General features: G+C 45.9%; 1 protein-coding gene across 2 annotated transcripts in view; it reads left to right on the plus strand.

Annotated features, from left to right (window-relative positions):
* Nucleotides 1-2338: 2338 nt before the first annotated feature.
* The window catches only part of METTL13 (methyltransferase like 13), a 16532-nt gene continuing 5896 nt past the window's right edge, over nt 2339-12974 (plus strand). Inside the window, exons 1-5 of one of the 2 annotated variants that reach the window (XM_010852090.1) lie at nt 2339-3028; nt 6382-7141; nt 8415-8614; nt 10018-10213; nt 12337-12504. In XM_010852090.1, coding sequence (XP_010850392.1) covers nt 6487-7141; nt 8415-8614; nt 10018-10213; nt 12337-12504 — 1219 coding nt within the window. In that variant the 5' untranslated portion in view covers nt 2339-3028; nt 6382-6486. The remainder of the gene's footprint in view (nt 3029-6381; nt 7142-8414; nt 8615-10017; nt 10214-12336; nt 12505-12974) is intronic. The other variant, XM_010852086.1, reaches the window with a different exon arrangement.

Genomic DNA, 12974 nt, shown 5'->3' on the forward strand with positions numbered 1-12974 from the left:
TGCTTTTGAACTGTGGTGTTGGAGAAGACTCTTGAGAGTCCCTTGGACTGCAAGGAGATCCAACCAGTCCATCTGAAGGAGATCAGCCCTGGGATTTCTTTGGAAGGAATGATGCTTAAGCTGAAACTCCAGTACTTTGGCCACCTCATGCGAAGAGTTGACTCGTTGGAAAAGACTCTGATGCTGGGAGGTATTGGGGGCAGGAGGAGAAGGGGATGACAGAGAATGAGATGGCTGGATGGCATCACTGACTCGATGGACGTGAGTCTGAGTGAACTCCGGGAGTTGGTGATGGACAGGGAGGCCTGGCGTGCTGCCATTCATGGGGTCGCAAACAGTCGGACACGACTGAGCGACTGAACTGAACTGATAAATGGAATATAACTTTAAAAAGTTGTGAATCACTGTATTTTATACATGTAACATATAATGTTGTACATCTACACTTCAATTTAAAAAAATCATACATACTGGTAACCACTCAGAGGATCCTAATAAAACAAAATATTTTAATATCTAATTGGCTTAAATTAATGATACTAATGACAACACACGGACTAATTACATTTCATTGGCAAAACTTGAAAGAAATGTTTTACTTATGGGTATTTTAAAAACAGAGTCTAGTGTTAGATCTAAAGTATTTCTGCATTAGTCATTCAAACACTTTTAGGAAACTTCCCTACATGTTTTTTAGTTTAAAGTGCTTTGGTTGTTACTGCTTTCCTAAGCTTAAAGAAGGGAGCAAGCACACAGATGGTGACAGGTGAGTTACTTCCCCTCTTGGTCTTAGATACAGTGCCAAAATTAATTGTATTTTTAGGGCATTAAATAAGGGGCTGGAGCTTGGGCTGTGATCGAAATCACTTATGACCATTTCCAGTATCATTTCCTTATAAGAAATGACAATAGAGACAGAGGGAAAAGCAGCAGCTAAAGGTTCCTGAAAAGACTTCCAGAGGTTGAGAATACTTCTTGGTTCTTTCCTATGTCATCCTGATACTACAGGAACAAGTTTAGGTGTGCAATATTTACCAAAGCAGTAAGATTACAAAAGGAGAAGGCAATGGCACCCTACTCCAGTACTCTTGCCTGGAAAATCCCATGGACGGAGGAACCTGGTAGGCTGCAGTCCATGCAGCCTAAGAGTAGGGCAGGACAGAGCGACTTCACTTTCACTTTCCACTTTCATGCATTGGAGAAGGAAATGGCAACCCACTCCAGTGTTCCTGCCTGGAGAATCCTAGGGAAGGGGGTGCCTGGTGGGCTGCCGTCTATGGGGTTGCACAGAGTCGGACATGACTGAAGTGACTTAGCAGCAGCAAGATTACAAAATCTTTTAAAATCTTTTTGTCTCTTCCTTAGGAAAGCCTTCTCTAGTCACCCCCTAAATTAAGACATTTCGAAAGAGATCTACTTTCGTGGACGCTTATACTTCTCCTTCACAGCACTTATTCTCAGATCCTCATTACAGATTCTTTTTTATAACTGTTTGATGTGTTCTTCCATACTGTTGTCTTCCTTACTACTGCATCCTTAGCTTTCACCACAGTGATGGACGCATATTTACACCCTTAAAATGTTGAATCAATACTTGAGGGGAGAAGGCAGAGGCTATGTTGTTTTGTCACTTTGGTATTGGGGAACAATTCAAGCACAGTGTCTGCTCTCAATAAGCGCTCTTTGAAAGAACAGATGTCACACCCCTTAGGAACCCTGCATGCTGCCGTAGCTGAAGCCTCTGAGGCTTACCTAAAACAAGCCTCCTTCCAGTTCACCTTAAGTAGAGAGGAAATAATGTGCACTCAGCAAGTGGTACATGAAAATACATGTTTTTTCAGGTTCTCGTAGAGGACTTTTAGATAGTCTCTTAAAATTGTGGAGTTGGAAACATCCATTTTACCTTATCTCTTAACAGCAGTTCTCAAAGTGTGGTCCCTGGGTATCACATCATTGGTAACACCAGGGAACTGGTTAGAAATGCAAATTCTTGGGAAATAGACCTGGTGAATCGGCACAGGCTCCTTCCTTCTAATCTACAGGTTTTTCCTTTCGGAGGTCCCCTCCTCCAGTGTGAACCTGACAGCGGCGCTCAGCCCTTGGATGGCTGTTGATTAGAAAGAGAGTTCAGAGACGAAACACCGAGGTGAGGAGCACCGAGCTTGGGTGGAGGTCTCTCCCAAGGCCGGAGCGCCCAGAGCTGAGAAGGCTGCCCCCGTGGGGAGCTCACTGGGACAGCCCGGCTTCCGCCCCGCCTCCGGCCCGCGGCCCCGCCCCGTTCCGGCTCACGTAAATAAACGCGAGGAGCCAGCGACGGAGTCGCCGGTGTGAGGCGAGGTCGTTGTAGCCACTTAGGTGTCAGGAACGAAAATTACTGACCAATGAGCTGCTTGGATGGTCTGGGCAACCGACCAATCGCGAAGCCTCGTACCCGGATATGATAGCCGGTTCTGAAACCGAACTCTGAAAAAGTGTGAGGGGGCTCCCCACGTGGGTCGGGGCACTGGGCGTGGATCAAGGGATGAACGTTTCTTAGGGTCAGTGTCTCGCGGGTGCGGTGAGCGTGTAAGGATCATCGCTTTGGATTTGGAGTTGGAAACAAATAAATGAGGCTGTTTGTCCGTGGAAAGAATTCCCGCAGCGGTGTCCCAGAGCCAACGTGTGGGAAAGCCCCTCTGATGGTACCACACAGGGAGCAGGAATCTTGAAGACGCAGCTCGGGTAGTGGGAATATGAATCTCTTACCTAAAAGCTCGAAGGAGTTTGGCTCCGTTGACTATTGGGAGAAGTTCTTCCAGCAGCGAGGAAAGAAAGCTTTCGAGTGGTATGGAACCTACCTGGAACTGTGCGGGGTGCTGCACAAATACATCAAGCCCAGGGAAAAGGTAAGCGCGGCCTGGCAGCCCGGTGTGTACTCTGGAAAGTAGGAACTGAAAACAGAAATCCTGCATTTGGTAGACCGTGACCGGCGTGGGGGCCCTAACTGGGCCGGTATTTTCAGCAGTTCATGCAACATTCCGGCTAAAAGGTAATTACAAAATATCCTTCTACGGTTTTCAGATAACAGCTTCCACCCCCAGATCATTCTTGAATTAGTAACCTCACAGGAAGAATGACTTACTAAGTAGTGGAACCTAGGAAGCTCCTCCTAGTGAAGAAAGTGTGCTTTTCTGTCACTGTGAATGCCCGGGGAACTGGTAGAATCCGTGGCTTTACTGATAAATTAATCTGTTACCAAATAGTTCTTGTGAGAACTGGTAGAATCCGTGGCTTTACTGATAAATTAATCTGTTATCAAACAGTTGTTGTGAGCCCACACTTTAAGGCGCTGTGCTCATCCCTTTAGCGGCAAATGCGTTGATATATAAACCCTGGGCACATTCCAGAAGTGATAAGTACAGTAATAGGTTGGACAGAAATGGGGTTGTACTGGAAGTAGGGAAGGAAGAGGGTAGAAAACAAACATTCAAGGAAGAAAGTCTTAAGAGCCAGACTTTATGCTGGGGGCTGCGTGTGTGTGTGTGTGTGTGTGTGTGTGTGCAGTCATTGAGTTCTCAGAATACATTTCAATGTGAGTGGATAGTACAAGAATTCTACAGATGCAGAAACTGAGGCTCTGAGAGGCAGTTTCTTGCCCAAGGTCATAAATGTAGTAAATGCTCATGTGGGGATTTAGACTTAGGCCTACCTAGCTTAAACGCTTATGCAATTGTCACAGTACCATGCTTTTCCAGAGATGGGGCAGAATTTTGAAGGATCAATGGGAGATTGTTCAGTACAGACGGAGGCAACAATTTGTGTTTTAAGTTTCACTTCAGGAAATAGCAGAATATCATGAGCTGGAACCCAAGGCATGAGTGGAATAGGATTATGCCAGACCCAGTTTTTTTTTTTTTTAACTTTTTGTATTGGGGTTCAGTTCAATTCAGTTCAGTCACTCAGTTGTATCCAACTTTTTGCAACCCCTAGGACTGCAGCATGCCAGGCTTCCCTGTTCATCACCAACTCTCAGAGCTTGTTCAAATTCATGTTCATCAAGTCGGTGATGCCATCCAACCATTTCATCCTCTGTTGTCCCCTTCTCCTGCCTTCAATGTTTCCCAGCATCAGGGTCTTTTCCAATGAGTCATTTCTTCACTTCCAATGAGTCATTTCTTCACATCAGGTGGCCAAAGTATTGGAGTTTCAGCTTCAGCATCAATCCTTCCAATGAATATTCAGGACTTGATTTCCTTTAGGATTGACTGGTTTGATCTCCTTGCAGTCCAAGGGACTCTCAAGAGTCTTCTCCAACACCACAGTTCAAAAGCATCAATTCTTTGGCGCTGAGCTTTCTTTATAGTCCAACTATCACATCCATACATGATTAACTGGAAAAACCATAGCTTTGACTGCTGCTGCTGCTAAGTCGCTTCAGTCGTGTCCGACTCTTAGCGACCCCATAGACACGGCAGCCCACCTGGCTCCCCCCAGTCCCTGGGATTCTCCAGGCAAGAACACTGGAGTGGGCTGCCATTTCCTTCTCCAATGTGTGAAATTGAAAAGTGAAAGTGAAGTCGCTCAGTTGTGTCTGACTCTTAGCAACCCCATGGACTGCAGCCCACCAGGCTCCTCCATCCATGGGATTTTCCAGGCAAGAGTACTGGAGTGGGGTACCGTGGCCTTCTCTATAGCTTTGACTAGACAGACCTTTGTTGGTAAAGTAATGTCTCTGCTTTTTAATGTGCTGTCTAGGTTGGTCATAGCTTTTTTTCCAAGGAGCAAGCGTCTTTTAATTTCATGGCTGCGGTCATCATCTGCAGTGATTTTGGAGCCCAAAATAAAGTCTGTCACTGTCTCCATTGTTTCCCCATCTATTTACCATGAAGTGATGGGACTGGATGCCATGATCTTGGTTTTCTGAATGTTGAGTTTTAAGCAAACTTTTTCACTCTCTTCTTTCACTTTTATCAAGAGGCTCTTCAGTTCCTCTTCACTTTCTGCCATAAGGGTGGTGTCATCTGCATATCTGAGGTTATTGATATTTCTCCTGGCAATCTTGATTCCAGCTTGTACTTCATTCAGCCGGGCATTTCTCATGATGTACTCTGCATAGAAGTTAAATAAGCAGGGTGATAATATACAACTTTGACGTACTCCTTTCCCAATTTGGAACCAGTCTGTTGTTCCATGTTGGTTCTAACTGTTGCTTCTTGACCTGCATACAGATTTCTCACGAGGTAGGTAAGATGATCTAGTATTCCAATCTCTTAAAGAATTTTCCATAGTTTGTTGTGATCTACACTGTCAAAGGCTTTGGTGTAGTCAATAAGACCCAAGTAGATGTTTTCTGGAATGCTCTTGATTTTTTCTATGATCCAATGGATATTGGGAATTTGATCTCTGGTTCCTCTGTTTTTTCTAAATCCAGCTTGATCATCTGGAAGTTCACGGTTCATGTGCTGTTGAAGCTTGGCTTGGAGGATTTTGAGCATTACTTTACTAGCATGTGAGATGAGTGCAATTGTGTGGTAGTCTGAACATTCTTTGGCATTGCCCTTCTTTGGGATAGGAATGAAAACTGACTTTTTCCAGTCCTGTGGCCACTACTTAGTTTTCCAAATTTGCTGGCATATTGAGTGCAGCACTTTCACAGCATCATCCTTTAGGATTTGAAATAGCTCAGCTGAAATTCCATCACCTCTACTAGCTTTGTTCATAGTGATGCTTCCTAAGGCCTACTTGACTTCACATTCCAGGATGTCTGGCTCTAGGTGAGTGATCACACTATCGTAGTTATCTGAGTCATGAAGATCTTTTTTGTATAGTTCTTCTGTGTATTCTTGCCACCTAGGCGAGTAACAGTTTTGCAGTAGTTTCAGGTAAATAGCAAAGAGGACTCAGCCATACATATACATTATCCATTTTCCAAACTCCCCTGTCATCCAGGCTGCCACACAACATTGAGAAGAGTTCCATGTGCTATACAGTAGTTTCTTGTTGGTTATCCATTTTAAATATAGCAGTGTATACATGTTCATTGCAAACTCTCAAATTATTCCTTGCCCCTATCCTTCCTCTTTGCAACCATAAGTACCTTCTCTAAGTCTGTGAGTCTCTTTCTGTTTTGTAAGTTACATTTTCAACTGTAAAACAAATAGGAGATTTCAGTTGTAACTACTGAATTTGGATTCTGTGACTTTCTATCAATTCTTGAGTAGTAAATGTTTGATTCAGAGAAAAGAACAACCCTGGTTAGTCGGCTTCTGTGTAACTTGCATTATTATGGCTAAATCTGATTTGTTACTAGTGAATTCCGATAGAGCCTAGAATCAACTCTGTAATGGTGTTCTCATTCCTTTGCCTTGATCACCTCCATCTTGTTTTTTTTTTTCTCCCTAGGTGCTAGTGGTTGGGTGTGGTAACTCAGAGCTAAGTGAGCAGCTGTATGATGTGGGCTATCAGGATATAGTGAATATTGACATTAGCGAGGTCGTCATCAAGCAAATGAAGGAGCGCAATGCCAGCCGACGGCCCAGGATGAGCTTCTTGAAGATGGACATGACACAGATGGAGTTCCCCGACGCCTCGTTCCAGGTGGTGTTGGACAAGGGCACCCTGGATGCTGTCCTGACAGATGAGGAGGAGAAGACCCTGCAGCAGGTGGACAGGATGCTGGCTGAGGTTGGCCGTGTCCTGCAGGTGGGCGGTCGCTACCTCTGCATCTCCCTGGCTCAGGCTCACGTCCTGAAGAAAGCAGTGGGTCACTTCTCTCGGGAGGGGTGGATGGTGAGGGTGCACCAGGTGGCCAGCAGCCAGGACCAGCTGTTGGAAGCAGAGCCTCGGTTCTCCCTGCCTGTCTTTGCCTTCATCATGACCAAGTTCAGGCCGGTCACTGGCTCTGCCCTTCAGATCTTTGAGCTGTGTGCTCAGGAGCAGGGCAAGCCTGTGCGGCTGGAGAGTGCTGAGCAGCTGGCCGAGGCGGTGCGGGAGCGGCAGCAATATGCCTGGCTGTGCAGCCAGCTGTACCGCAAGGCCGGGCTGGGGAGTGTGTCCCTGGACTTGTGCAATGGGGACACGGGGGAGCCACGCTACACCCTCCACGTGGTGGACAGCCCCACTGTGAAACCATCGCGGGACAATCATTTTGCCATTTTCATCAGTGAGTTGGGATTGCTCCCTCTCTTTCCTGAAGGGGGCTGGCTTACCGGGGCTGGATCTGGGGATTTGGTGGATGGGTATGCCTTGGCTGGCTTGATTTTGCAAGGGGGCTGTACTTTGAGAGGTTAGACTGGCCACGGCATAAGGAAGGGGGAGCTGCCTGCTTGAATCTGAGGTTTATGTCTTCCCATCTTCCATGGCAAAGGCCTGATGAAGTGTGAGAATGGGGTTGGCCTGGAGTAGGGAAAAGTAATACAGATAAATTTAGGCAGGTCAAGCTGTTGTAGAGATGTTACTTTGTAACAGAGTAATAGAAGCAAGGAGCCTTGTAGCCTGTGAGCAGCATGACCTGGAGAAGTCTCTGTGCTTCTCTGCTGAGTTTATGCAAATAGGTCAGAGTAGCTGCTGAAAAAGGCAGCTCTGGGACCAGGCTGGTTTCCATTCCTGGCTCAGTCCCTTTGGGATGCTACTGGATGAGTTAGTGTTCTTTCTGTGCCTCAGTTTTCTCCTCTATAAAGTGAGGTCATAACTGTCTTCTGTAGTTGTGAAAAGCATAAAAGGTCTTAGAATAGTGCCTGGCACGTGATAGGTTTTACAAATGTTAGTGTTTTTATTGAAAGGGGTAAATGATAGCAGGTTCACTTTAGTAATGATCAACAGAGATAGTAAGAGGAAATGCTTTCAAAAGTAGAATATTCTAGACAAATGTGAAGTGTTGATACGTCATGCTGGTAATTGGTTTCCCAACATGGAATCCATTTTTCCAAGTATTCCCTTATCCTGACTGTCCACCTGTGGGAACAAATAGTGTAGTGGATGTGAGCATGGATTCTGGGGCTGGACTGCCTGGGTTTGAGTCCTAGCTTAGCCAGTTACTAGCTGCGTGAACTTGGGCAAATACAGTAACTTCTGCGTCTTAATTTTCTCGTTTATAAAATGGAAATAGTAATAATGCTTCCTGCATCTTGGGCTTTTGTGAAGATTTGATTAGTTTCTGTTTGTAAACTGTTTGGAATCATGCCTGGCATGTAAGAAATGTTAGCATTATTACTATTTTTCTTACACTTGGTACTTGCCTCCCTCCGCTTACACACCCACACTTTTTTCCCATGGGTCCTGCCATAGGTCTGCTGGCAGTGGGCCTTGTGCACTAGGGAATTGATAGCCCCTCAGTAGGTCACAGTTGGAAGGGATGGCCTGGCTCTCTGCCACGTGGGGCATGTTGATTGTGGGCTTGAACCCAGGACTCCCTGTCAAGAAATGCCTCTTTCCAGTCCCCCAGGGTCGGGAGACAGAGTGGCTGTTTGGCATGGAGGAGGGCCGGAAGCAGCTGGCAGCCAGTGCAGGCTTCAGGAGGTTGATCACAGTGGCCCTTCACCGAGGTCAGCAGTATGAAGGCATGGACAGCATCCAGGCCGAGCTGTCAGCCAGAGTCATGGAGCTGGCCCCGGCTGGGATGCCCGCCCAGCTGCAGGTAAGAAGGCTTGGGGAGCAGCTTTCAGGGTCTCTGGAGAAGTCGTATTAAGAGTCAGGAAGGCAGAGGTTGTCTTGGAAGAAGCTAGGACTAGGGTCTGTGACCCTAGACTGTTCCCAGAGGGCATATCGGCAGCTAAGAGCTAAGTGGGTAGAAATTATGTCCCAGGCAGTGAGTGGAAGGTGAGTGATTGCCTTTATTGAGACCCATAGTAGCATCTGTCTGCAGGGCCTCTCGGACAGCACGAAGGAAGTCTGTACCTCCAGCTCCTCACACTGTGGATTACTCAGACAGTTCTTCTCCTAATGCACTTTGCACAGGATTTCCTTGGCCATTTTCCTCCTTAGAACCGTCATTGTGTGAGGTAGAATGGGAAAGGGCCAAAAGAGCTCACCTTAATTTTCAGAATATTAACTCCATGGGTTTGATGTTTCTCTAGGAAGGGAACTGAAGGTTTTTGCCAAAATGGTGATATGGTATTATCAGTTGACACTGTCTGTCTTGTGCTATCCTGGTCATAAGACAGGGTGATTGACTTTACTGCAAGGACTTTATAGAAAAAGTTTGTCCTTCTTGATAGATGGGAAAGACAACCTACCTGGAGTCTTGGTGCTATAGTAATAGACCTGGAAAGAAGACAAGCCAGTCTCCTGGGTTCTCAGCCTGTGGTTCTGCCCACAAGGCTGACTTTGTGCTTACAGATTAGTAAGTCTGTGATGCTTTCTGAAGACTGGGGTTAGTGTCATTAGAGAGACCCAGAGCTTGTGGGAAGGTTCTTTTGTGAATTTTCTCTCAAAGTTTGGAGTCCCTCATGATGATTAAATATTCCTGTAAGTCTTTAAAAAGAATTAAGTGTGAAGATTGGGAAGGGAATGGAAAAGTTTAGGGGGGAATGTATTTTTTTCCTCATTTTCTTTTTTTCCTGTTTAGTAGAATGCAGGAAAAAGATGAGAATCACTGGGGGAAGGGAGAAATTTCTCCAGATTTGGAAAGGTTGCTTTGCCCGTGGATTTTGGCACCTTTATCCCAGCTCACATTCCTTCTCTCATGGTTCTGGTCCTTCTTCAGGGTTGCTTCTCACTTTCATTGTCTTGGACTGTTTAAAGTCCTTTTAGAAATTACTCTTGAGAAACTCCTGTTTTTCTTGTGGAGAACCAACTGCATTTCACTAATGGTTTGGGGAATCTTTATTCAGTTGGTTTTCAAAAAGATGGATTAAGCTTTTTGAGATCTAGTCAAATGCCCCAGAAAAGTACTTTGACGGAGTGGCGAATCTTTGGAGTCATTGCTACACAGGACCTTGATGTGGGGATTCCTCACAGAGACACAAAGGCAAGGGATTAGACTTTCTCATCTTTCTCAATGGAGCTGGCCTTTCGACGACAGCTCTGCTGTTCCTTCAGGTGCCCTTCCTGTCTGTGGGTGGGGACATTGGGGTCCGGATCGTTCAGCACCAAGCCTGCAGCCCCTTGAGCGGCGACTACGTCATCGAGGACGTGCAGGGAGGTGACAAGCGCTACTTCCGGCGGCTCATCTTCCTCAGCAACAGGAACGTGGTGCAGTCAGAAGCCAGGCTGCTGCAGGATGTGTCTCACAGAGGTGAGGCGTCGTGGACGTGGTGGCGGTGTCCCTGAGGATGCGATATGGACAACGTGGGGTGGCCAGAAAGACTTGCGAGCTTGGCGGAGTTGTAGGACAGACCAGAGGCACATGGCTCCGTGGGTCATCCTCTTATCTTCTGGGCTGTTAGAGTGTGAGTGGTGATGAACAGAAAGGGGTCGATATTCTCCTCTTGAGCAAAGCCTAGTTCTAAAATGATAAGGAGTGGGGTGTGGTAGTTTACCAAATAAATGTGATCGCCTTAATGCCTGGAGTTCAGAGACCACCTATTTTATAAGTTGCTCAATATGCGTCTGTATATTAATTCAGTAGGCCTGCTCTCCTCCTTACAGCCACCTCCTAGCACCTGGTTTAGAGGATTGTAGAGTTGGTGGGTGCCCTGGACGTCACCTAGTCCAGTGCTGTCCAATAGAACTTTATGCAGTGAAGGAAATATTTAATACCTAGTGAGCTGTCCAGTGTGGATGCTGAGCATTAGGAACATGGCTGGTATGACTATTAAAGAGCTACATCTTTAATCTTATTTATTTCCAATGAACTTATATTTAAATGTAAATAGACACAGGTAGCCAGGGTTACAGGCTTGGACAGGGTAGATCCAGACCATGTTCTCTAGGATCCCTTTTAAGTGATCTCCCAGGTGCTGCTCAGAAACACCCCCTAAGGGGGAAAGCAATCGTTTGTTTCACCTGCTGTTTTCCCCGGTGTATATATTTGTACTTCAAAAGCAATACTTGCTTATTGTAATCAGTTCACAAATCAGATGTATAGAGTAGAGGTGAACGTTCCTCCCTTCCACCTCTCCAGTATAACTTCCCTTTTGAGGCCCAGAGACTCAGGCTTGGAATTTGAAATTGGCTTTTCTGATTCTTGGAAGTTTCCTTTGCCTGATGACCATGCTGTCGTGTTGGCAAGGCCATCTGGAAGGAGAGTGAAAAGAGAGAGTTCAGAATCTCGTGAGGTCCTGGGTTTGCCCAGAGCTCAGGGTCAGGTGACTCTCTGCAGGACGGTTTTCTCTTGAGGGGTGTCCCCTGGTCAAGTGCACCTGTGTTTGCTGGGTTCCTGAGCTGTCGTTGGGTCACTTGAGGTGCAGGTTGGTTCAGCTTCATCTTACCAAAAAAATGAGTAAAATTGCTTCAAAGAAGATATTCCCCTCCAATTTGGGTTTCAAGTTTTCTTCCCCCCATTGTTGTCAAGATCCTAGTCACTTAATTCTCCTGGGAGTGATTTTCCTACGGGGGTATTGGTAAGAAGAAGGAGAATGTGTTAAAAAGTGATTTAACTTTTCTGATTGTTATGTTAAATCAGGCTGCCCCTCACACATCGCTGCCCAACGCTGCTGTGGAGTGCAGCTGGTCCCTAGGAAAACAGCAAAACCAGCTGTTCACTCTGTCCTGGTTCAGTTGAGAGAGTAGGGAGAGGAAATGTAAAGGGACCTTTTGTAGGATTTTCCCCCTTCTGTGAACATTTGTAGTGTCCTTGTCCACTGGGGTGGTGTGCATTACCATCTGTGCGATGCAGTTGAAAGATGGTAGGTGTTGGAGACAGGCGGTCCCATATTCAAATCCTAGCTGCACTGCCAGATTTTCTATCTGCTGAGAATTGGAATAAGAGGGTTATAAAAGCTACAGGAGTAAGAGTCCTGGTGCAATAATTGGCACAGAGGCAGTAATTAGTAACTTTAAGTTCTTTTCTGCTTAAAAAAACTCATGAGTAAACTCCTCTCCTGTGAGCAGCTTTATGTTCCCTAAAGAAGTATTAGCTCCCCTCACTCAAGTATCCCAGTGTTCTCAGTTTTTGGGTGTTTTCTTTGCCACTTCCCTTTTCTGACACCCTGGCATGTGTTAAATGTTGGACCACCAACTCTTTGGGGGAAAAAAAGCCACGAATTGTACTGTTCGCTAATTTCTGTGCATAAAAATGGCCACCACGGACAGATTTCAAGCTATCAGCATGTCAGCCTGTTCACAGAATGCCTGCATATTTCACCACTGGTTCCCGAGTCTCAGCCAGCCAGCTGCAGCACACTGCTGCTCGCGTGCCTTACTTTCCAAGGAGTGGCATACCTCACACAAGCTCATTCGTCTCTGTCTCTGATCTAGCCCAGAAGAAACGGAAAAAGGACAGGAAGAAGCATCGGCCTGCTGATACCCCAGAGGACCTCCCTGCAGCTCAGGGGCAGTCCATTGATAAGAGTTACCTGTGCTGCGAACACCACAAAGCCATGATCGCCGGCCTTGCGCTGCTGAAAAACCCGGAGCTGCTTCTAGGTGAGGAAGTCGCCACAGCCTTCCACAGTAGGAAATGTGTAAGATTACAGATGTCATCAGAGTTCGCTGCCTTGCAGCTTAAGAACCATGATTACAGATCAACAGATGTACATATATTCATGTGTTGCTTATTCCCAACTGTCTTCTGCATCATTTATGAACATCCAAGTAACTTTTCCCACAAATTCAAATTGTAATCTTGAAACAGACATATGTGCTGATATCTAAATTTTTTCTTCTATTCATTTATTTAAAAATTAGTGTAAAATTAACTACAGTTTTAAAAATTAATGTATGAAATGTCTTCAGTGAAATCTATAAAGTGAACGGATCTTAAGTTGTTCAGCTTGATGAATTTTTGCATATCCATATACCCTGTAACCAGGTGGAACATTTAAAAATCACATCTCCATGGGCCGGCCCGGCGGCGCGCGGGCAGCAAGCGGCGGCGGCGGAGGCAGCGGCCCAAG

The sequence above is a fragment of the Bison bison genome, unplaced genomic scaffold (genome assembly GCF_000754665.1).
Source record: "Bison bison bison isolate TAMUID 2011002044 unplaced genomic scaffold, Bison_UMD1.0 scf7180017851926, whole genome shotgun sequence".
Lineage (NCBI taxonomy): Eukaryota > Metazoa > Chordata > Mammalia > Artiodactyla > Bovidae > Bison > Bison bison.